General features: G+C 38.5%; 1 protein-coding gene across 1 annotated transcript; it reads right to left on the bottom strand.

Annotated features, from left to right (window-relative positions):
• Positions 1-6,731: 6,731 nt before the first annotated feature.
• On the bottom strand, positions 6,732-20,866 carry epm2a (EPM2A glucan phosphatase, laforin). Its single transcript, XM_034005605.3, has 4 exons — positions 20,312-20,866; positions 13,615-13,789; positions 9,616-9,860; positions 6,732-8,156 (listed from the first exon to the last, which is right to left on the bottom strand). The coding sequence occupies exons 1-4, from the start codon at positions 20,559-20,561 to the stop codon at positions 7,873-7,875; spliced, it is 954 nt and encodes a 317-aa protein (XP_033861496.3). The 5' UTR covers positions 20,562-20,866; the 3' UTR covers positions 6,732-7,872.
• Positions 20,867-23,798: the final 2,932 nt, after the last annotated feature.

The raw sequence follows: 23,798 nt of genomic DNA, 5'->3' as shown, positions 1-23,798 counted from the left end.
CGCTTGTCAGTAGCCACAGTGTTCTCGGGTACTGGAAAAGTAACCACCATGAAGTTATTCCAGGTGGTAATTCCACAAGTGTCACAGGCAGGGATTCGGAACGGAATGGAAACCGGAACGATAAACAAACATAACAAAATAATTTATTATGTTCTGGAACAAAAACGATATTCAAGTTAATAACGTTTTTTTTTCATTCCCTTTCAGCCTGTTCTCTGTTTCTTTCCATTGTTTTCAAACATACAATCATTTGAAAAAAGCGCTCTTCCCATGGTCTTACGCCCCAGTGGTCAATGACAAAGCATTGAGGAGTAGTGGTTAGGGCTCTGGACTCTTGACCGGAGGGTTGTGGGTTCAATCACAGGTGGGGGACGCTGTACCCTTGAGCAAGGTACTTTAACTAGATTGCTCCAGTAAAAACCCAACTGTATAAATTGGTAATTGTATGTAAAAATAATGTGATATCTGTATAATGTGAAATAATGTATAATGTGATTTTGTAACAATTGTAAGTCGCCCCTGGATAAGGGCATCTGCTAAGAAATAAATAAATTACATCACAGCCAGCTTAGGAAATTCAAAATTACATTTAGCTTGCTTTTTGGAGCAGCCAACAGCGAATCAAATCGCACTATATTGACTTTGCCTTCAGTTCAGGCTTCCGTCTTCCGGAACCACGTTACGTGATCGCTCAGAATAATCTGGTGCTGTTATTAACTTATTATTAAGTTATGTACACAGAAAACAAGCTGTAAAAATATGTATGGCAAGTGAAGTGCTTTGTTAATAAACAGAGGTTTGCTAGTTATATTCCTGGATATTAAGAGTTAAGACATTTTACAGTCGACTTGAGAAAACAGCAATGTTTATTGTATAACACATTTCTTTCGTTGTATTCTCAATCATATAACGATTCATGATTTAATTGTTCAGTGTTTCATTTTCATTGTTATATCCAAAAGAAGTATGTAAAAGTTGCACGTGTTGAATTTGTTGCATGTCTTACTGTAAAATGTGCACACCGACGATAACAATGTTACGTAAGGCTACGATTTTGTCACTGAGGTCACGGAAATCGTGAAAATCGTGAATTGAAAAAAAAATCAGTGAAATCTTGAAAATGGATATATAAACAGTTTTGATTAGGCGGTTCCTTTATTTCCTTTAAAATATGCATTATCATGCACTGAAAATATAAATCTGTGAGTATCTGTAAATTGTTTGGTTGTTTCAAGCAACATTTACGTGTAGCTATAGGTCAGCGAATGATAGCTGTGCGAGCGAGCAAGCATGTAAATCAGTGACAGCTAAAATGCAAAAAAAAGTGTGAGTGACCTGTTTTCTGTAAAGACAGAAGATCAAATGCATCAGACAACAGAAGTTTACCAACTTAAATGGCTTTCTTTACAACATGCTGTTTGTTTCAGAATCGTGGAAAACTATAAGCCTTGTTTGTTCATGCAGTACTTCTGTTGCAGATGAATGCGATACATCTGGAGCAGACAGCTAAAAGCTGTGCAGTTTCACTATTTGCTGTACGGGACGCATCGTGTCGCATCCCTTATGGCTGCACAAAGTGATCGCAGCTGTTGTTCACATAAATGCAAAACTTTAAATACAAACTGTATACGCGTAATTGGATAAATGTTAATTTAGGTAGATGTGCTGAGTTTGAACCTCTATACCAGAGGATTTAAAAAAAATCAAAAGTGACGTGGGTGTGACTAAAACTGTCCGATACACTTTTCGTCCCGTCCGGTACCGTCCGATACACATATTAATAATAAATAGCATAGTTTTTGCAGTGGCTGAACTCAAGTAGGAACATTGCAAACACAAGCTGTTCATGGTTCTGAATGAGAGGTAGATGAACCTACTTATCTGTTTACATTATTATTATTATTATTATTATTATTATTATTATTATTATTATTATTATTTATTTATTTATTTATTTATTTATTTACATACAATTAAACCTACCCATTTATACAGTTGTGTTTTTACTGGAGCAATTTAGGTAAAGTACCTTGCTCAAGGGTACAGCAGCAGTGTCCCCCACCTGGGATTGAACCCACGACCCTGCGTTATTTATTCATATATATATATATATATATATATATATATATATATTGTGGCGAAACAGGGTCTCTCGCTTTTATTTTCAGCAGAATAAATGGACAGACTCAAGGGTTGCAGATGCAAACGGAATATCCTCCTTTTTCTTTTAATTATTTTGCAGTCCAATCTGTCTTTATAGGCTAAGACCACGCCAAAACAATAAACCCCCCTATTCTCTAGCCATCTAGTTCTCCACTCCACGCCTCTTTTATTCTCTTAATTTTAGTGCTTCTCCGGACTCACTCACTCACAGCTCGTACTGGCTCTCTCGCTCTATCGCTCTATCTCTCTATTTCTCACAGACTCCTGTCGGTTCTTGGTCTTGCAGTTTGTCAGGTCGTTACTCACTGTCACTTTGTCTCCTACTTTCATTCACCACTCTCACAACTCGCGCTCCAACTGATGCCCCTCCTGTTCTTGTACCACCCCTCTGGCATGCTCCCCACCCCGATCTGCTCTCCTCCAATCACTGCAGTGCATCACTCTCTATAACTCCACCCCTCTCCCTCACACACACGCACACGCACACACACACACACACACTGCCCTGCTCTCTCAACCTAACCCTCCCCGACGTGGTCCCTGCCTGAACAATACATGCACCTGCTGTGAAACAAACAAACAAACAAACAACAACATAACGTGTCCCTTCCGGCGCAGTGCCTTAAGCAGTATCCCCAGGTCGCTACAATATATATATATATATATATATATATATATATATATATATATATATATATATATATATATATATATATATATTGTGAGATAGAGGGTTGTGAGAGACAGCAGGGAGGGGGTTAAAACCTCCCTGCAATAGAAACGCACCGTTTTGATTTGTGTTGCTTTATTGTTTCATTTGATTTCTTAATTGTCTTATTGTTTTGTTTAATTGTTTTATTGTTTTGTTAATTTGTTTATTGATTAATTATCACCCGCACCGGGGTATTTAAGACGTGCAGCTTGTCTGCACAGGGCTGCTGAGTAGAAGGAAGCAGAAGAGAGGTGCTCTGCTTCCGAGCAGTCAGAAGAAATAAGTGCTGTGTTAGCATTTGTGTTCGGTGTCAGGTAAACGGCTTAGCCGTCCTGCAAGGTAGTAAGGGAAAATCCTGTTTAGTTAGCGCTCCAGTGGGAGTTAGGTGTTTGTTTGTGTTTTGTTTATTTTTGGTTTTATTAAAAATTAGCGCGTCAGCGCTTAAAACTCAATTTCTCGTGTGTTGGGTCGTACTTTTAAAGGGGCAAAGAACCCGAGGGGGTGAGTTTGTTTACATATGGTGGCAGAAAGTGTGGGCGCCCCTACGACCCAGAGAAAATGGATTTGTTACAAATGATCGAGCAGATCACGAAGAATGCCGTTGCTCAAGGAGAGCAACTTGAGAGATGGGGGAGAGAGATGGGGTTGGCACCGCAGAAAAGAAGGGAGCCAACCGAATTGGAGCTGTTACTCCAAAAGTGGGAGCAGGCTAGCGCAGCTCCGCAGTCTCCCGAGCCAGAAAGGGAGGAGCTGCCGCTGCCAGAGCCCAGAGGGGAGGAGCCGGCGCTTCCGGAGCCAGAAAGGGAGGAGCTGCCGCTGCCAGAGCCCAGAGGGGAGGAGCCGCCGCTTCCGGAGCCAGAAAGGGAGGAGCTGCCGCTGCCAGAGCCCAGAGGGGAGGAGCCGCCGCTTCCGGAGCCAGAAAGGGAGGAGCTGCCGCTGCCAGAGCCCAGAGGGGAGGAGCCGCCGCTTCCGGAGCCAGAAAGGGAGGAGCTGCCGCTGCCAGAGCCCAGAGGGGAGGAGCCGCCGCTTCCGGAGCCCAGAGGGGAGGAGCCGCCGCTTCCGGAGCCCAGGGGGTAGGAGCCGACGCTTCCGGAGCCCAGGGGGGAGGAGCCGCCGCTTCCGGAGCCCAGGGGGGAGGTGAAAAGCATACCTCCACCACAGCCCCGACCACCGCCCCTACGGTCCAGTCCGGCACCGCTGCGTCCAGTCCCTCACCCCTTGCTCCAGGACACCCGGCCGGTCTTCCCGGACCTTCCTGCGCTGGACCTAGAGCCCAGGAGTATGCAGCACTGGCCACAGCTTTTCCCCTGGGTCCCTGCTCCGCTCTTCCCGAGCACCCAGACGTCGTTGGGCTGCTGCCAGACGTCGCTTTCGCTCCCCCTGTTCGCTGCTTCGCTTCCCCTGGGTGATCGGACATCACTGCGCCGGTTCCCAGGGGAAGATCTCTGTCCACTGATGCATCCTCCAGTGCCACGGTCTACGCTCCGGTCGCCCCTGTTGAACCGTTGGGTCCCCTTGTCGCCGGTGCGCGGTCCTTACCTGGCTGAGCCGGGATGTGGACCGATCCACCCTCAAGCCTGCCCGAGGAAGAGGGCAAGAAAGGACATTTATGGACTTGAGGGTGGGTGGTTGTGTTTTAGGGGAGGAGGTGGCCGTCTCGTGGCCTGTGTCTTGTAAAGACAAGGGGGGGGGGGGGATATGTGAGATAGAGGGTTGTGAGAGACAGCAGGGAGGGGGTTAAAACCTCCCTGCAATAGAAATGCACCGTTTTGATTTGTGTTGCTTTATTGTTTCATTTGATTTCTTAATTGTCTTATTGTTTTGTTTAATTGTTTTATTGTTTAGTTAATTTGTTTATTGATTAATTATCACCCGCACCGGGGTATTTAAGACGTGCAGCTTGTCTGCACAGGGCTGCTGAGTAGAAGGAAGCAGAAGAGAGGTGCTCTGCTTCCGAGCAGTCAGAAGAAATAAGTGCTGTGTTAGCGTTTGTGTTCGGTGTCAGGTAAACGGCTTAGCCGTCCTGCAAGGTAGTAAGGGAAAATCCTGTTTAGTTAGCGCTCCAGTGGGAGTTAGGTGTTTGTTTGTGTTTTGTTTATTTTTGGTTTTATTAAAAATTAGCGCGTCAGCGCTTAAAACTCCATTTCTCGTGTGTTGGGTCGTACTTTTAAAGGGGCAACGAACCCAGTGGGTGAGTTCATTTACAATATATATATATATAAATTCCAAAATTATCAGTAGGCTATATATAACATTTGCACGATTTTATCAAAAATAATCTTTATATATGTCACAGGGTTGCTCACGTCAATTTAATTGGGCATGTTTTATTAACGATGGTTTGTAGTTGATTCACTGCTTGATTTATCACTTTTGATTTAATGTTTGTCTTTTTGATTTTACACAATGTATAAATCACGTTTACTTTTGCAAATTACTTTTGTTACTACTATTGGATTAGTTTTTGAAGATTTTGATCAATGTGAATTAAAGATTGCTAAATGACAAGCTTGGTTTCTTCTCACCCAAACTAAGCCGTATTAATAACAGTCAAAGTTGTTATAATAGTGGAAAACTAGTGGAGGCTTTGAGCAAATTGTTGATGCTCATAACATCCCTATATTGTAACTCCTGAATGTGTCTAAGACGTTTGAACAGCAGTGTATATAAGCATGAATAACAATAAATATGAATCATAAATAACATCAGAGAAGTAGGCATATATCTACAGATTAATTAATTAATTAGAAGCATTAGAAGGGCTTCAATATTATTTTTAAGATGCAAAGTCATACCAATCAGGACATTTTTAACAGGAAAGCCTTTTTCATAAAGGCAGCAATGGTGCTCCTGCTTGCAAGTTCAAGCATGTATCTGGCTGTGACCTAGGCTAAAACCTAATAGTATTAGTAATACAGTTAGTAGTCTCTCGCTACAGACACAGTTATGCTGGTGTCACAATGTATGACCCCCAGTAACCTCCAATTAAGTGTGACACAAGGTCACAAAGACACACACACACACACAAACACACACAAACACACAAATGCTGATATGTTGACAGCAAAGCCAGGGATAGAATTAAGAAGAACCGCCCATCAGCCACTTACTTTATGCCGTCTTCAAATCCACAGTAACAACTGACCTACTTCCTTGCAATATTTATAGTGATGTCAGGATAAACAAGCTCATTAACATGCGGGTTTCCATGCAAAAATTGGCATGGATTTTCCAGCGATTTTCATAATTTACACGTGTAAATTAGATTCACCATATCCCACTCTTTGGCCAATCTTTTTTGGGTCACAAAAATAGATAAACGCAATTATTTGTTCAATGTTTCCCTTAAGATTCCCTCAAAGCTCAAAATCAGGGGTGAATGTTCTGGAAGTTGTGCAAACACTAATAATTCCCTTAAAGTAACTCATTACTTACTACACATTTCTGCCTCCTCAGATAACACATGGGTCAGGAGAGGAGATGAAACAAGTGTCTGCATCATACCCTGGTGATCATGTATTGAAGGGACATCATCATTCCTCTCTTTTGGTGGGATGAGGTGACTTAGATCCATTTTGATGTTCATTAAACTAATAATAATAGTACTAATGGAAGATTTTTGCTGAAGTGTAAAATTGGTGTGTATAATAGAAAAAATAGAAAGTGGGATTTTTTTCATATGTACTGTACTGTCAATTTCTTTATAACTACAGTAATAATATGTTGTTGTTTAAAATGTTATTGTTTTTATTAATCATGAACTTTTTACTTTTCATTGAAGTTTTTTTTGTTTACTAGAAAAGCCATTCAGAAATAACATTATCACCAATACCATTATTCAAAAATATAGCATTTTTTTATTGTTGAATGTACATTCTCATTTCTATTTTTTTACACAAATTAGATTTTGCCAAAGACAGTTGCAATTTGAGTTAGTTTTTAGTTTTTTACAGCATCACATGCATAGCGGTGTCCCTTTCTCGCATGCCACTAAACAGCACTATCTTTTACCTCTTAAATTGTATAACAAAGTGTCCTACGCTACTACACCTGTGGCAATATGCTGTGCCATTTTACAGTAAGTATTTATGTCTGACATTTTTTTAAAATGTTGTCAAAATCAAATTACAAATACAAAATTAACTACTAAACCTGTTACTCATCTTCCTGTTTTCACAACCACTGATGTCCCTGTAGCCATAGCAATTAAAAAAAGATACCTGGCCTAAATATGCTTGGCATCGCTTCTCTAACCACTTTCAATATAGCTTAACATTCTATCAACATATTTAGGAATTATTGGGCACTATTCACAAAACTTTAAGGATTTAAGGAATATTTTTGGACTGTTTTTAAAGCCTATTTAGATTAATACAATTTCAATTCAATTGTTTTAGAGAAATGTACTCTCTGTTTACAAAAAACAGTTTCAGCTTAAATAAAGTAACAACCACTCTTCAAGAAACAATGGAGACAAAAATATAAATAGAATAAAACACATTTTATTTCAGTTTGACTACTCTTTTCGTCCCATTAAAAGAAAATGGGTAATGCCTAGTATTTTAATGCTACTTGATACCTGTAATATTAAACGGTAATTGAAATGTCATTTAAGTGAACTGTCATTCTACCATGGGCAACTAATACATTAAAACATACAGAACCCATCGTACTATCAACTTGTACATCTCTTTTTAAATGGAGTAAAGTGACTTTGATAAATTGTTATAGACACAGATTTACAGGGCATGATTTATCATAGTAATTTTTTAACTTGTTTAAGTAAAATAAAACTGTTAATCTGATCAAACAAATAACAAACTCATAAAGTCAATTTCTGTTTGTTATGGCTGACACTTGACAAATCACATATTTTAATAGCATACTGCAATTGCGTATGGGGAAAAAAACAAAACACAAAAGACGAAAAGCCCTCTGAATTCATCAAGTTTAAACCCTATGGCTTATTCCATCAGAAAATGGTAAGAGGAAAGACTTCAGCTTTGACTGAGGGAGACAGAAGATCGAAGACGGCCAAATTTCTGATAGAAGTCTTCTTGAGCGTGAACAAGAGCATCTTCATCAATGTATACTGCAGCTCTTCTTGAAGTTACATAGTACTGCACCTTCCTGAGACTCCACCCCATGACATACATGAGGAGCCCACACACTGCAGCCGTAGACCTGCCAACCCCAGCATTGCAGTGGACATAGACAGTATGGCCATTCTCTAGAAGCCCGTGGAGCAGGAAGACAGCCTGAGGCAACATTCGTATCCTACCTGCAAAATAGATTCATTTTCATTATATTGAGAGGCACTATTCAAAGATGAACATTAAAAGCTATTTATAATAGGGCTTGTGTAGCTTTCAGCTTTTGAAAAAAAAAAGAAACATAGTATAGCAGGATAATTTATTTTGTACTAAATAATTATTTGATTACTGACAAATGCAACGTAGGAAAAAGAAAAATCAATTTCTGTTTGTTCTGTTCACTGACCTTGAAGCCTCTTCTTGGCAGATCTCCAACTTTCTCTATTCTGAGCCTAATCAGTGCCCCAGCATGATGTTAGGGGGACTCAGTTGCAGGAGCTGCCATCTTTCAGATGAGACATGAGGTCTACTTTGTAGAAATTTGTACTGGCAGATCTCATTGACATCTTTCAAGCATGATCACGGGTATTAACCTTGGTGTCTTGGATAAGTTCTGATACAGGTCAATAAATAGGGGCAGGACATCCCAAAAAAGTTGGTATTGCATCTAAGTGTCACAAACATATAATAATAATAATAATAATAATAATAATAATAATAATAATAATAATAATAATAATAATAATAATAATAATAATAATCATTCTTAAAAAATACTGGATCTCTTTGATCAGTTATGATTCCTACTGGTGTATTCCACAGCGTTATGAATTTGGCTGTAGGATTACAATCTGTGTTTATAATATTTTCAGTGTCAATGGTCAGCACACTTCTTGTGCTACTGACCAGATATAGTGATACATTTAAAACAGAGCCCATTGTATACGCCTCATTATAGACATCTTTCATCACAGGAGACATGAAGGGAGGCAGTCTCTCCCTGGTGCTTACACTGCATGTAAGTAGATATACACATAGTGCAGCAGGCTATTCACGCTGCAAGTAAGCTGTGAAATAATCATCAGCTGTTTTAATGAAACCCTAAAAGCTTTTAATTTCATCATTACTGCTATATACTATAGCAGTAAGAATGTAGTATATACTAGCTAGATATACTGTATCTACTTTGATATATCTTTCTTTACAGTAAATAGGACCCCAGTTATTTGGTTTGTAACTTTTATCTCCTTGGAATATGTTTTTGTGTATTGCTGTACTTTGCCACAATGTAAAGTCTTAAGTGAATCAATACTGCTGATTCATAGATAAAGTTTACTGTGCAAATGTCAAAAAGTAAGGATAAGGGTGAAACAAACACTTGTATTCTACACTGTGGCACAGTAGCACAAACGCCATGATGAACAGCAAGTAATGTGCTACTCATACAATCAGTATGAAAATCTAGAGGTAAGCCAGTCATAAGGTATTAAAAGGAGACGATGGAAAATACATCAGTGTCCTTATCAGTATATAGAAGTAGTGACTGAGGATGATTTCAAAAGATGACCACTAAATGGGAATCAAGATTAAAAAGCTTTCCCATCAACATTGACTAACTTTTGCAACAAGAATAACCTCATGCTTTACCTTCTGTGCTCATGTCTGGAGTTGGGATCCACACATAGACAAGACCGTTGTCTCTGTACAGCTCCATCATAGTCTCTGGTCTCATGGACTCAGATTTTCTGGGTCTACAGCCACTGGAATTCTGGACGACATCCCACTCAGTTTGGAAGTTCATAACTGCAGTGACCCCCAGCTCGTGCTTCAGTTTCACTGTTACATGTTCTAACTGACGTGGGCAGCTACCAAGCCAGATCCTGGGGAGAACCCTGGAGGAAGGTTAAACAATCTGATTACGTCTTGCCAAGCAATCAGGAATCACGATACCATGGACCTCAATCTGCAATCATAATTTGAAACCTGGAATTACAATTTGCTCTGTTACCATTTGTTTCCGCAAACCCCTGCAGACATTTGTAACCTGCTGTGCTTATAAGACACAGACTGCATTAGTATTCAAGTACTCACTAATGAGAATGTAAGACCTGGGTAATGTGTTAAAAAGAGCACATCTCACAACTACATAAGTATGCAGCTCAGTGGCAGGTGCATGCTTAAAGGGTTTCTCTGGGTGCTACTTAAGAAGACATTTTACTTTTGAGTTGCATAAAATAAATTAGGCTCCCAAGTGGCGCATCCAGTAAAGGCGCTCCACGTGGAGTGCAGGATGTGCTCTATAGCCTGGACGTTGCCGGTTCGAGTCCAGGCTATTCCACAGCCGACCGTGGACGGGAGCTCCCAGGGTGCGACGCACAATTGACCGAGCGTCGCCCGGGGGATGGGGAGGGTTTAGGTCAGCCAGGGTGTCCTCGGCTCACCGCGCACCAGCGACCCCTGTAATCTGGCCAGGCGCGGGCTTGCCTGTAAGCTGCCCGAGAGCTGCGTTGTCCTCCGACGCTGCAGCTCTTGGGTGGCTGCATGGTGAATCCGCAGTGTGAAAAAAAGTGGTCGGCTGACGGCACATGCTTCGGAGGACAGTGTGTGTTCGTCTTCGCCCTCCTGAGTCAGCGCAGGGGTGGTAGCGGTGAGCTGAGCCTAAAAATAATTGGCCATTCCAAATTGGGAGAAAATAATAAAAAATAATTGGCAACGACTAAATTAAATAAATATATAAATAAATAAATAAATAAATAAATAAATAAATAAAATACTAGCTGCGATATTAAAATAGTCATTTTGAACTTCAAAACACATTCCACAAAGAAACAATAGAAAATAGCACCAGCAAGCGTTTTCAATAAGTGTTTTCAATGGATTAAACTAGGTCAACAGTCTGGCACTGCACCTAGAACATCAAGTTACAGAACTTTTAAAAAGCAAATTGGCTCATAAATTTTGTTAAGTCTCTAGTCATGGTTTAATTGGGTGATAATGAAATGCACCACCTTGGCCTACTCCTTGACTCCCATTACAGAATGCTCTGAGCATGCGATGCACAGTACCTCTACTTTATCTTGAAAATATAACAAGGTAATGTAACTTATAGGCTAGATAAAAAAATAATAATAATAATAATGCAACTCCCTTAGTGATCATTTTGAGATATGATTATTACATTCAGTAGTTTAAATACTCTTCTGAGTATTTTTTATTTACATTTTTATGTTTAATCTAAATATGCATTAGTTAACACTTTGTGTCTGGAGAATAAATGTTAGAAAAAACACTTTTTTATACACTGAATTAGCACTGTTTAAGTTTTGGGTTTTTTTGGGGGAGGGGCGGGGGGGAAGTGACAACCGCCATACATTACACCAGTCAATTTAGATTAATTCAGAGTGCTGTAAACAGACAGGACTGGCTCAATAAGGCTTGCACAATGATTTGATACTCTCTACATCCACAGGAGCAAGCTTTAAACTTGAGATGAGAAGGCCTGGTGCCAATGTGAGCTTGGTGTTGTTGGGAAGTGGGTAAACATACTATGCTTGTGGGCACTGTATTTTGAAAGCTGTTGGTATCAGTCCTCTAATGTCTCTTTTCCACTGTACAACCGAGCAGCACCAGGGCTGTACAGAGCCCTCACAGTGCAGATAAGGGGAGCTTGGGTTATTTTTCCACTGCAGAGCTGAGCCGTGCAACAAAAGACAGTTGTTATTAATAATTGTTATTAATTAACTCAGTTTGCCAAATGATGCACAAACAAATATTGTTAAAAAATTAATAGACCAACGGTACAGCTGCATCTTGTATCTTTAGGAATTTCTTTATAATCCACACATTTTACTGATTATATCAACTTAATGAAGTTCAATTGGTTCTGTTGAAGGGGAAAAAAGATTTTAAAAATATGATTTGCCAAAGATATCTTGTTTTAAGGATAGTTGTCTTTTTTTTCTAGAGTTGTTTTTTGTTTGGGTGCTTAAGAAAAGAAGCTGCGCGAGCGCAATGAGAGCCGTAGTTGTGTGTATGGTACAGCTGTATTTTGTTTTACTATATTTTTGTAAATAAGTTTATAATTGTTGTATTTTTCTCTCATCACACTCGCTGCTCGGCATGCTGTTTGTTGTTTGTCTTTGTGGAGTGTACAGACTGACTGATGCAAGAAAAATCCTTAACCCCGCCCCTGGCTCGACTCGGCTCGCAGCCGGATTCAGATGTCTTGTGAGGCTGGAGTTTCATGGTTTGGTTCTTGCTCAGCTTGACAAATAGCCAGTGGAGAACCACCCGTACCCGTACCATACCGAGCCCTCATGGGTCGGCAGTGCCAGTGGAGAAGGGGTATAAGGTGCTACACATCCCTCTCTAACTTTCAGGGCTTCCACTAGTCACCAAGCTAAGCCTTTTCACTTTGACACCCCTTTTGTTATTTGATAGAATATGTTGTTTCTAAGCATTATGCATTAAACATAAGAAAACAGGATACAAATTAGAAATGACATACTGTACCTTAATGAAATTCAACTAAGGCTTTTTTTAAGTATATTATGAATATTTCGAAACAAAGGAGACATCATTATTAGGTCTCAAAATAGTGCATTTGATTCAAAGCCCAAGATACTGTTATCACTGAATTATGTTTTTCCCCTTCAACATCCATGGGCTTAAATAAAACCACTCGGGATGACAACAGCACAGATGGTAAGAAATATTTATAGACATGACATTGGCTAAAAGCTTCAGACTGTAAAAAATATTTATAGGAATTACATTACTTATCTAAGCACCTACATGTTCATATATTGGGCTCCAAAAAAACAATATATAAAGTCGTTATTTTAATCTGTATACAAAATATCTGCACAATCTTACATAAAACTGAAACTGAAACTGAAAGGCACAAACCACAAACTACCTACTGGTATTCACAAGTCTTAAATTTACTCTGAAAACTGATTTTCCAATCAAGAAATATTTTAGCATCCCTCTACTGATGTAAAAATAGGGTTGGAAGGTAGATTTTGTTGTTTCCATTCAATTCAATTCCATCTAAAGGCCATTACACAATGTGATTTTTCATTGTGCAGCAAGATACCTTTGCAGAGACATGACCATACACACCTGAAGTGACACAGAGGCAATGCAACAGATTGGAAAACTGCCAGGTACTTTATATGGGATTAATTTCACTCCAAAACAAATATAAAACTATTAAAAATTGTTATGGACAAGGCTATGACCAAGACTCATCAACATTATGTGGAAATTGATGGTATTTTAACATATGTGGCAGTAAATCACGCATACCAGGCATACCCAGTTCCTTCAAAATGGACTCCCATATATTATCTTTCATCTCTATATCATTATAATTGCGATGACCTTTGTTATAAAGTTCTGAGTAACGCAAGTATTCAATACTATTTATGTTGCGTTGCTCCAGCATCTCCCTGGTGTCGCCCCTGCGTTGCCTGGGGTGTGAAAGTATAGGTTCTATTAATTGTGTCACATCACTGCATATTTGCTTATTGCAACACCTTCATTTTAGGTTCTGAAAAATGTAGTTACTTTGGCAGTTACATCTGTTATATTTTGGTATGGCTTTTGCAATCAAATGCTTCATTAGTGCTGTTTGTGACTTACTTGGAAAAATGCATCGCCTGGTGGTCGGCAATGTTGAAGTAAAAATCAGTGGTGTGCTTCATCTCATTGGTGTATCCAGTTGTTTCTATCCAGTGACCAATCGGGTAACAGTAAACACCATCCACCACATTGCTGTCATCATAGGTGCAGAATCGGTCATGGTGTGGTCCATTGCCTAGAACAATGGGAAGGGAAAAACAGTTCCTTTTAAGGGCGAGATAACAAAGATAACTGCATATGCTTCATGGACATAAAACCTAAAAATAAAAACAAATTCATTCAGAAAACTGACACACAGGATGGAGTGATGAGTTTTACGTAATGTCATTTGATAAAGTACAGTATACAGAGTAGTGAGTTTGTAGTAGGCCTATTGTACAAAAACACTCATGTAATGTCATTAACTGTTATCAACAGCATCATTTTAGAAATGTTCTATTAGAATGATAAAAACTGGAAAATGTCATTTATTCCATTTAAAATGCGAAGAAAAAAAATCTACAGGCTTATTGAAAAACAGGCTAATGACCTGAAAATAGCTCCCCTTACCAAATACACATAATAATAATAATGAACATTAGAACATCTATGAAAAAAGAAATGTCTGTTTTAAACTATTTTGTGTTTTTGAGCCTTTATATTGGGGTCAGTTAGGTTCAAGTAAATGACTAAACAATCCACAGGCATACACTGTCCCGATTTCTGGGATGATAAATGAAACATGACTATTTGATATGACAGATTTCGCAGAAATTCTGACCACAAATTTATCAAGAAAATATTAAGGTAGGTTAGTATTTATACCTTCATAAATCACCCAGTTCCAATGCAATTCTCCACATGCCTGGACAGCACTATGCAGTGATGAGTATTGAACTCGCAGCCCAAGATAAATCTCATTAACTTCATATAAACCTTAGCAAGTTTCATCACATATTGCTTGACACACCTTATCAACGGTATATACACAGCAATAGTGCTCCAGTAAAGTGGATTATTTTGGCACCACAAAAAAAATGTACGTCTTGCTCTGTGTCTATAAGGATATTTTTATGTGACATGTTGAACAATTTACACAAAGCATTTGGTCCAAACACTACAAACAGACTGTGTGAAATAAAATCAGTAAAGCTTTCTATAGTAAAGTGCCACCTAGAGAACAAGTCCATTAAAATGCACTACTCAGGTTATATCTGGGAAAAGGGATAATTATCTTCAAGTGCTTTACTGCAATTTTATTTTACCTCAGTTACTGTCAAGACTGCCTATCAAAATGTTCAGTTACAATTACGTTCATCAAGCTATCAAGTTAATTGAAAGGGGTCTTAAAGAGTAAGTTGCGGGGTTCTGAAAAATATAGCATTAAATGTCCCCATGTGTTGCTACAACTGTTTAAATAATGTACCTGTAATTTTTATTTTCATTGTTAATATCCTTACAACTTTTACACTTATAACTTTAAAGTCTGTTTCAAAGCTCTTTTCAAAATGTCCGCTGTAGTGCCCTGGGTTTTGAGGTCTGTCGTCTAAATCACTGCAGGAAGATTAGAAAAAAAACAAAAAAACATAACAAGTGGTTTGACTTTTCTGTTCCGTACTACATCATGTATCGTTATTGCTGTGTTATCCGTTTGACATTCTAGTGGACCAGTTATAGTGGTCTGGAACCGATAAAACTGTCTGTCTTTTGTTTTTCATCGCCTCTGCCATGTCTTAGAGCAAGCTGTGTTCAAGTTGCTATATAGATACAATAACAGTATCTTACCTGCTGGTAATTACAGTTGGAAAAAGCAAATATATAGATGCACAGACAATTTCACCACTCTTCCTTGCCCCACTGTTAATGGACCCAATCTTCAACCAACTAGTAAGGAACTAGTTTGATGTGTATAAACAGGTTCACATAACATTACCACAGACTGGGGTACTCTAAGACGGTAACAAATTGATTGTTTGATTCAAGCCTTTGATTCATTTCTCTGTTTGATGCCATCCTGTAATGTTGTAAACTGCAGAGCCGAATCACTTCTTTATTCATCTAGGGGGTAAAAATCTCAGTATACACACTTTACATGTGGAATATGATACATCTGGTTTCTGATTAAGGTTAATATCCCTGCTCCCTGGCATGTATGATGCAGAATCTGTGCAAGTCAAAGCCACATTTTCCCAAGTTAGCTGGTACTTTGCGAACATTTGGGCAATTGCTGTGCTGATGGAAATAGTATCTACAGAAGGTATGAACATGACATCAGCAAAAAAAGCCAGGTTTATTCACCTTGAAATCATAAAAAGAAAGGAAAATTGACAGAACTGTCAAATATTTACAATTAAGATTGTCGGCATTAGGCAGTGTTTTAGCTGATGGACAGCAGGGCAGTAGCCAGCCATGAAAAATCACTTAGGCACTTAAGAACATAAGAACATACGAAAGTTTACAACTTGCCCATGCACTGTGCAAGAGTGCGTAAATAAATAATTATTAGTATGATTTTAACCGAGGCCCGTGCCTCAGGTGCCTCATACAACCTTGGTCAGTAGTGTCGCACGAAGTCACCAATACATGAGTCTCTGCAATAAACAATGGCTGTCCAGCAAAGCACAGCTCTGACAAACTCATTAACACAGTCATTCTGCACTCTCTTTTATTAATGCGTGTGTAAAAGCTGCATAAATGGATTGCTTGTCTCTCAGTTCACATTCTTGTTTAAGTTTAATTTGTCGCTTATTTTTCAGTATGTTCTTTTATTGTCAGCGCGAACATGTACCTCAGTGTAGCAGTATTTGCAGCGCTATGCATCCTCTGCCTCATCTGAACCTCTTCTGCTAGTTTCGCTTTTTGGCTTTTTGATAAACCTGAAAGCAACAGAATTTTCTAAGCTGAAAAGGAACATGAGATTTCACAAATAAACTAGGCCTTGGAGGCAATACAAGAATCTCCACTGAAGAGAAGGAAATTGTCACAAAAGGTATATGCAGCTCAGAAGGTAAAGAAGGTCGGAGAAGCAATGAAGAGAACGCTAAGAAAGGTTTTCCCACAAACAGAAGTGGAAGACCATGAAACAATCAAGGAGCAGGCTCAGGCATATCAAGAGATGATGGCCTGAAAAATGTAATTCAAATATCAGTCGAAGTCAGCAAGTTCATATTTTGACAGCTGTCCCAATGTCTATACAGAGGACAGCTGCTGAGTTTGGTACTATATGTCCAGGACAGCCAAGGCTTTACAGGAAGAGGGGCAGCAGTGTGGAGTAGTGGTTAGGGCTCTGGACTCTTGACGGGAGGGTTGTGGGTTCAATCCCAGGTGGGGGACACTGCTGCTGTACTCTTGAGCAAGGTACTTTACCTAGATTGCTCCAGTAAAAACCCAACTGTATAAATGGGTAAATGTATGTAAGAATAATGTGTAAAAAATAATGTAATTGTATGTAAAAAAAATAATGTGATATCTTGTAACAATTGTAAGTCACCCTGGATAAGGGTGTCTGCTAAGAAATAAATAATATATAATAATAATAATAATAAGGGATGCCTATCGGATCCAAATCCAAAAATTGGGGGGAGAACGCTAACAGGAGACTGCTCAAATGGTAAAATTGTTCTACAAGATGTTAGTTGACTCATGTTGTTTTTGTTTATAATAGAGTCCAGAGACCTGTCGTTTCTACAAATTACAGCATTCTGACATTAAGATTGGCTTCTCCAAGTTTGCAGGGCTGAAACCAAAGGAGCGTGTGTTGGCAGTCAGTAGTGGTGCACATGCTGTGTTTGTCTGCACAGCACACCAGAATGTAAAGCTGGTGTTCATTTGTTCTAAGCTTCCACAACTGAGTGCCAGTACAGAAGTGCCTTTGAATCACTAATGTCATTGCTTATCTTATCTCATATGTTCCCCACCTAATGTCAATTGCCACTTAGGAAAGTGTGAAAATTATCCATCATTTGAAGATTTCAAGGTCATCTACAAATGCTCTTTCAAGATAGCCTGGTGGACGCAGTGGAGTATTGGAAGTGGACTACAACTGACAGATCCACCCTTCAGATAATCAATGAACCTGTTGATCAATTCATAGAGACTTTCACATGTCCTCTCCAACGTCTTTGTCGACATGATTTCATTGCAAAGATGCAGACTGCATATTATCAACAGCTGAGGGATGAACTCCTTCAAGAAAATGAATTCCTAGTTGTTGGTGATTTTGCAGAAAACTTCACTTTCGTCATGCAAGATGAATCACTAATCACACCATTGGTACAACTCTCAGGCAACCATACATTCTTTTGTTTACTATTGGCGAGACAAAAATGGGAATTCTCAGCACATCTCATATGTTGCAATATCAGAATGCATGACTCATGACAGTCACTGTTCATCTCTTTCAAAAGCATCTTTTGAGGTTCTTGGAGAACAAATTTGGGAGGCGCCCAATATAAACCTATTACTTCTCTGGTGTGCAGAGCAATATAAGAACTTTAAAAATGTTCTCAACATCTGCCAGCACTTGGAAGATTCTGGCGTGGAAGCAGAGTGGAACTTCTTTGCAACATCTCATGGCAAAGGACCCTGTGATGGTGTAGGAGGAACCATTAAACGAATGGCAACAAAAGCCAGTTTGCAGCGTCCATACCATGACCAGATCCAAACTCCACACCAGTTGTACAGGTTAGCAAAATACAACATTCCTGCTCTTGAAGTAGAATACTTCACCATAGCACAATGGCAAGATGAGTAAGATTTTCTGGAGCAATGATTCCTCAAGGTAAGAACTGTGGCATCTCCAATTATTTCAACTAGTTTCCAAAGCAAAAGTCCTTGTACGAGAGTCAACAAAACAAAGAGAAGAATCAATCACAGTCGAAGAGGATGTCCTACCATTTGACCAAGTGAAAGGATATGTTACTGTTCAGTATGACAGTCACTGGTGGCTCGGGCTGGTGGTGTCTGCTGATCAGAAGAAACGGAAGGCAGAAATTAACTTCCTGCACCCGAATGGACCAGCACGATCATTCTGTTTCCCACGCCGTCCAGATCAATTTACTGTAGACATGGGGGATGTGCTGACATGAGTGGAGCCAACAACTGTAACAGGAAGGACATACACCCTGAGAGACAAGGAGATGGCCAAAGCATCAAAAGCCTTGACAGAGTGGCTACGCAGGAAAAGGGCAACTTAAGCTTAGTGGTACATTTTGTTGCATGCAGATATATAAGGACAGAGACCTGAAAATGAAATATCTACATTTCCACCACTTCTAACAATACGTTTTCTTTTCCAGGCTCAGTGATTCACTGGATTTGAACAGTGGTAATTACAGCTTAAAATACCAAACGTGCGCTGACAGAAGTACCACTGATGGGGACAAAATTAAACGCACACAATTCAGTATTGATTTATATTTAATTCACCTGCATATGTTAACAGCCATAGTCAACTCAGGACAAAGGCAAAAGAAAATATTACCACAGCACAGAAAATATTTGCAGTCTTTGAATATTTAACAACACCTCCTGTAGCTACCTTCGGTGAGACACAGTAAATTCATCAAATGTCCTGGGTGAAGCTCGACCCAGTCCACTCCAATTTTATAAAGTGTGTCTGCAAGAAAGATGGCGAGGAATACCGAGCTAATTCTCTTAGAGGCATAGTGGGCAGCAGAGCTTGAATTTCAGAGCGGAAAAACCTGCAGAGATATTTTAAGACACCAAGCTACTGTATTTTTCACCCAATTTAGAATGCCTGAAATGCTACAACAGTCTATAAGGAAGTGGGTTAAAATAAATAAATAAATAAAAGTAGTGCTGGACATTTGGAAGCCCATTTGGCGCTGGTTAAAAAGAAAAGCACCCTTTTTCTTCTGCTGCATGCAAAAACTTCACGTCAGGCAATGGCAAAAGAAATGGAGAGTGCTCTGTCACGGTGATGAACAGCTGTTAGGTCTCCTGAAAGCAGCTTATTTTAAAGCAACACCAGTGTGAATGATGATGCAGTACTATATATATATATATATATATATATATATATATATATATATATATATATATATATATATATATATATATAGTTTTTATATGCAAAAGTGCCTTTTCTTTTGCCATTCCCCCTAAAATTTTAGAATCCCCCCTCCCCCAAAGTCTCGCACTTCCACGGAAATGCGACAGAATTTTGAGTGGTCTGCACAGTATCCTACCACTATGTGTATTTCACAGGTTTATGTTATGCAGCCACCTAGTGACACCTACTGGTGAAACATTATTCCTGCACCTTTTTGAATTCTTTGTGGGCATCCGCAAGACCGGCTACCAGTACTATATTGGGCACTTCACATAAAACATCCCAATACACAACCAGCACATAGCCACATATTAAGGAATACTGTTTAAAACTGAATGGAAAAGCATATTCATAAAGGAGTAAAGCTATTAAAAAATGAAATCTGAAAATCGATTGTGATGTTTTTTATAGCCGAGGGTGGTCATGTTTTAGCACGAAATTGACATCTTGAAAGCTTTCATAGAGACAAAGACTATATAAAAATTAATGTAATTTAATTACCTTGTGAAGCGAAGCCAAATTAACCACCATTATCAAAACACACACATACATCACAATAATGACTAATGAGTGACTAACGTTTTTTGACATTTGACATTGCATGTAAAAAGGAGATATTATTTAACAAGTACTAGGGTATAGTACCTTCCCACGTAAAGTGGTCACCGAACCGTTTTATGAATTTAAACCAGAAGGTCTCCTTGAAGGGTTCTTTCAGAATAATTTCTCCAATCCAGCACGAGGGTTCAGACGTCGATAGCATAGCTTGCGCTGGTTTCATTGGCACTGCATTATTAGGGTCCCACTGTCCCATTTCTGACCTCGATCCTAACACAAAAACTTCAGTGTCTGTGCATTCCGGAGTCAAGATTACACCAAACCTGAACAGCATCATTGTGTTAGTGAAATACTGCTAACACAACCGTCTCCCAAAAGCATACTGTTACAGGCAGGCTAACTAAAAGTATTACTCTCCCAACATTAATTGCTGAATACTCAATTGTTTACTCGCTCAGTTTCATTTACCAGCCGCCTTATCAATGTATTAATTCTTAATAAAAATAAGTATAAACAAATAAATCAAGACGTTTTCCAGTTGTCCTGTGATCTGCAGTAAAATTGACCTCTGGAATTATTTAAAGTAAGCTGTTGTTCAGCTCCGGAGAATTAACAGCAACTAAAAATATACTAGGGGTCAGATACGAGTACAGCTCCTGAGGAAGGACAATCTTTAAACTCGCTATATAAGCGTTCATGTAAACAAAAAAGAAAAGTGTGGCTATACATTTTTTATTATAGGGTTTCTATATAACTGTGTCATGTGTGGCGTGCAGGACGCCTAACACATCCTTAGAATCACATAGCCTATAACAGGAAATTTGACAAGAAAACATCATGAACATGAACACTGCCGTCTATAGACTAGGGAGAGTGCCTGCAATTGTCACAATAACAATACTTGTTGAAGGGTAATGTATACTTAAGAGGTCATGTTATTGACTGTATGTAGAAACCGTATGCCCTTTCTTGAATAAATAACACTTCAAGGACATTGCTGCCAACATTATGAACTAGTCGTGACTTTTGAATCAAATCCTGCTGCAGGCATCTTTCTGGGGACAGAAGCACAGTAAATATCCCAATGAAATGGTTGGGTGTAAGCGGATTCCAGTGGTTGCTAAACTACAACTTTCAAATCAATTAGGTAATTTTGAGAAAAACTTGTATGGTTGAGAAAAAATGGTCATAGTCAATTTTGTTCATCAGAATGTATGCAGACCAACTTTTAAAAGCAATGCATGGGTTAGTGTCAAGCTACAGATTTTTTTTTAATTATTATTATTCAACAAGAAGTACAATTAGATAATACTGGGTATATTTGACAGTAAATGCTCATGCTTCTCCCACAAACGTATAAATATATGGTCATTTCTTCTTAACGCATTTATTTATTTAAATTAATTTTAGCATGTGATGTTTCTAAACAGCAACATAAGAAGACCCAGGGACTCCCAACAACTGGAATTGCCATGTAAATACTCAAGATTTCCTATAACGTTTGGCCCTGTAAGTAAAGTTACAGTAAAGGTGTTCTCTGCTTATATATATATATTTTGAGCAAAACACATTTTATTCCAGCTCTGGCGTTATGGCAGTGCCTCTACATTAGTTGCGATGAATGTATAACATTTCAAATTGGAATTGGAACAAACTAAGCTGGTCATTTCCATTATTTGTATTTATGGCTGAAATGGCATGCTGTAACAAGAAGCTACCTTATTATTCCCTTTTCAATAAGTACTGGAATTCAGTAGATGTGATTTGTGCTCCTCTAAAAAGACAAACATATTTAAATCTCTCGTACCACACCATATTCAATGTGTAAGGATAAGTTACAGTTTTATAGTCACCATTCTCCATGAAATTATTGCACTTGAATAACAAAACAAAGAAACTGCAGACTCTTAACAGCATGTTTGAAAGATGTCCTTGAGAGGCTTCAACATATTAATTATGCCTCATTAGTCTTCTGTAGACGAGAGTGGCCTCACACTATCATGAACTTTCTTTTCTTGAAAGGAGAATGAAAAGAAATAGATTCTTTCTTGGAAGGACACTTGCTGTTTATGATGAAAAGAATACCACTCTGTTTGAAGTCAAAGCAGTTCCCTTAGCAACTGGGGTTGGCAAGGTTAATGTTTTGTTTATTAAGAATTGGTCTTGCCAGCAAGACTGAAACATGAAAAATACATGATCATATGTTTTGTTTTCTAAATTGTTGCGCAGGCCATTGGTTGCTTCTTTTTGATGTACTTGATATTTATAAAATATTTAATAGAACTAGCATCTCCACTGGGTCAGCTATGATCTAATTTCTGATGCTGTAGCTTAAGCTACTATTTATATTATTTAGTTATGAATAGGACAATAGTCACATTAAATCAAACTTAAATATGGGATTGCAGTCTACTGTATATAAATGTACAGTATTAAATCAAATACAAAACACAGTACACACTCTATACAAGACTGGCGTGTTCTGTATCTCTCAAAAGCTATATATTATATACTGTATATAGTGCAAATCAGCATGAAGTTTTAACATCTACTCTCATGTAATGGAAATCTTTTCTATATATATATATATATATATATATATATATATATATATATATATATATATATATAATTTTATTTCTATTGAAATATTCATAAGCATGGGGAACTGCACAAGGACTACTATTATTGGCTCCATCATCATAAGTATATGCTATATGGATTTTACATAAAATATGGACACTATCATGCAGAGTTGGAAACTGAACAGAAATGCTACTTGAAGAAAAATGACACATTTTATTATTAATCAAACTGATAAATTAATGCAAAGGGTGGTGCAAGAATTATATTGGACTACTGCAAAACACATAACAGAAACTAAAATCAGGCATAACAGTGTAACATAATGGATGTTTACAGATTTGACAAAACCATTCTGCATTTACATATCACAATTGGTACAAAGTGCTTTCCAAGACCATGTACAGCAAAGAATCACACATTCTGCATGACTGAACCATATACCTAGCCACTGTCCCATGGAGACCACCGTGCAGGAGACAGAGAGGGTCACTGATAACTGCTATCTCAGTGATATAAAAGTTGTATTCAGAGACATGTATTAGTGACAACAGCATTCACCAGCACCTTGTTTTTTTTTTTTTTTAAAGGGCATTTTTATATTATTATTATACATCATAGTGGAACTGATTTATACACAACAGGCCAGATAAACATGTTATAAAAGTAAGTGTACATTCGGTGCACTGTTTAACTACCAATGATCAGCAAATGATTTGCCAAGTACGTGAATTGTATTTTGACTGTGATAGGTGTCCGCACATAGATGTCAGTAGTGCAAGTTTCCCTTTGCAGCAAACAGCAGATAGTCTTCTGTGGATATCTTGTTTGAGTTGTATTGGTGATAGTTTTTTGACCTACTGTTTATTCTCATAAAAAAAAATTGATAAACACCACTTTTAATCACCCCTCCCGCCGCCCCCCCAAAAAACCCAACTGTACTGTATATACTACTGTATACCTTCACTATACTGTGTAGTTCGACTAAATA

This window comes from Acipenser ruthenus, chromosome 5 (assembly GCF_902713425.1).
Source record: "Acipenser ruthenus chromosome 5, fAciRut3.2 maternal haplotype, whole genome shotgun sequence".
NCBI lineage: Eukaryota > Metazoa > Chordata > Actinopteri > Acipenseriformes > Acipenseridae > Acipenser > Acipenser ruthenus.
This window is presented reverse-complemented; position numbering and strand designations above follow the sequence as displayed.

What these genes read in the sequence shown, in the direction of transcription:
- epm2a (XM_034005605.3), bottom strand. Translation starts at nt 20,561, where the DNA reads ATGATGCTGTTCAGGTTTGGTGTAATCTTGACTCCGGAATGCACAGAC. An exon ending in CAGGCGATGCATTTTTCCAA is followed by an intron (nt 9,861 to 13,614) that starts GTAAGTCACAAA and finishes ACCTTCCTCCAG; the next exon opens with GGTTCTCCCCAGGATCTGGC. An exon ending in TCCAGACATGAGCACAGAAG is followed by an intron (nt 8,157 to 9,615) that starts GTAAAGCATGAG and finishes TCTATTTTGCAG; the next exon opens with GTAGGATACGAATGTTGCCT.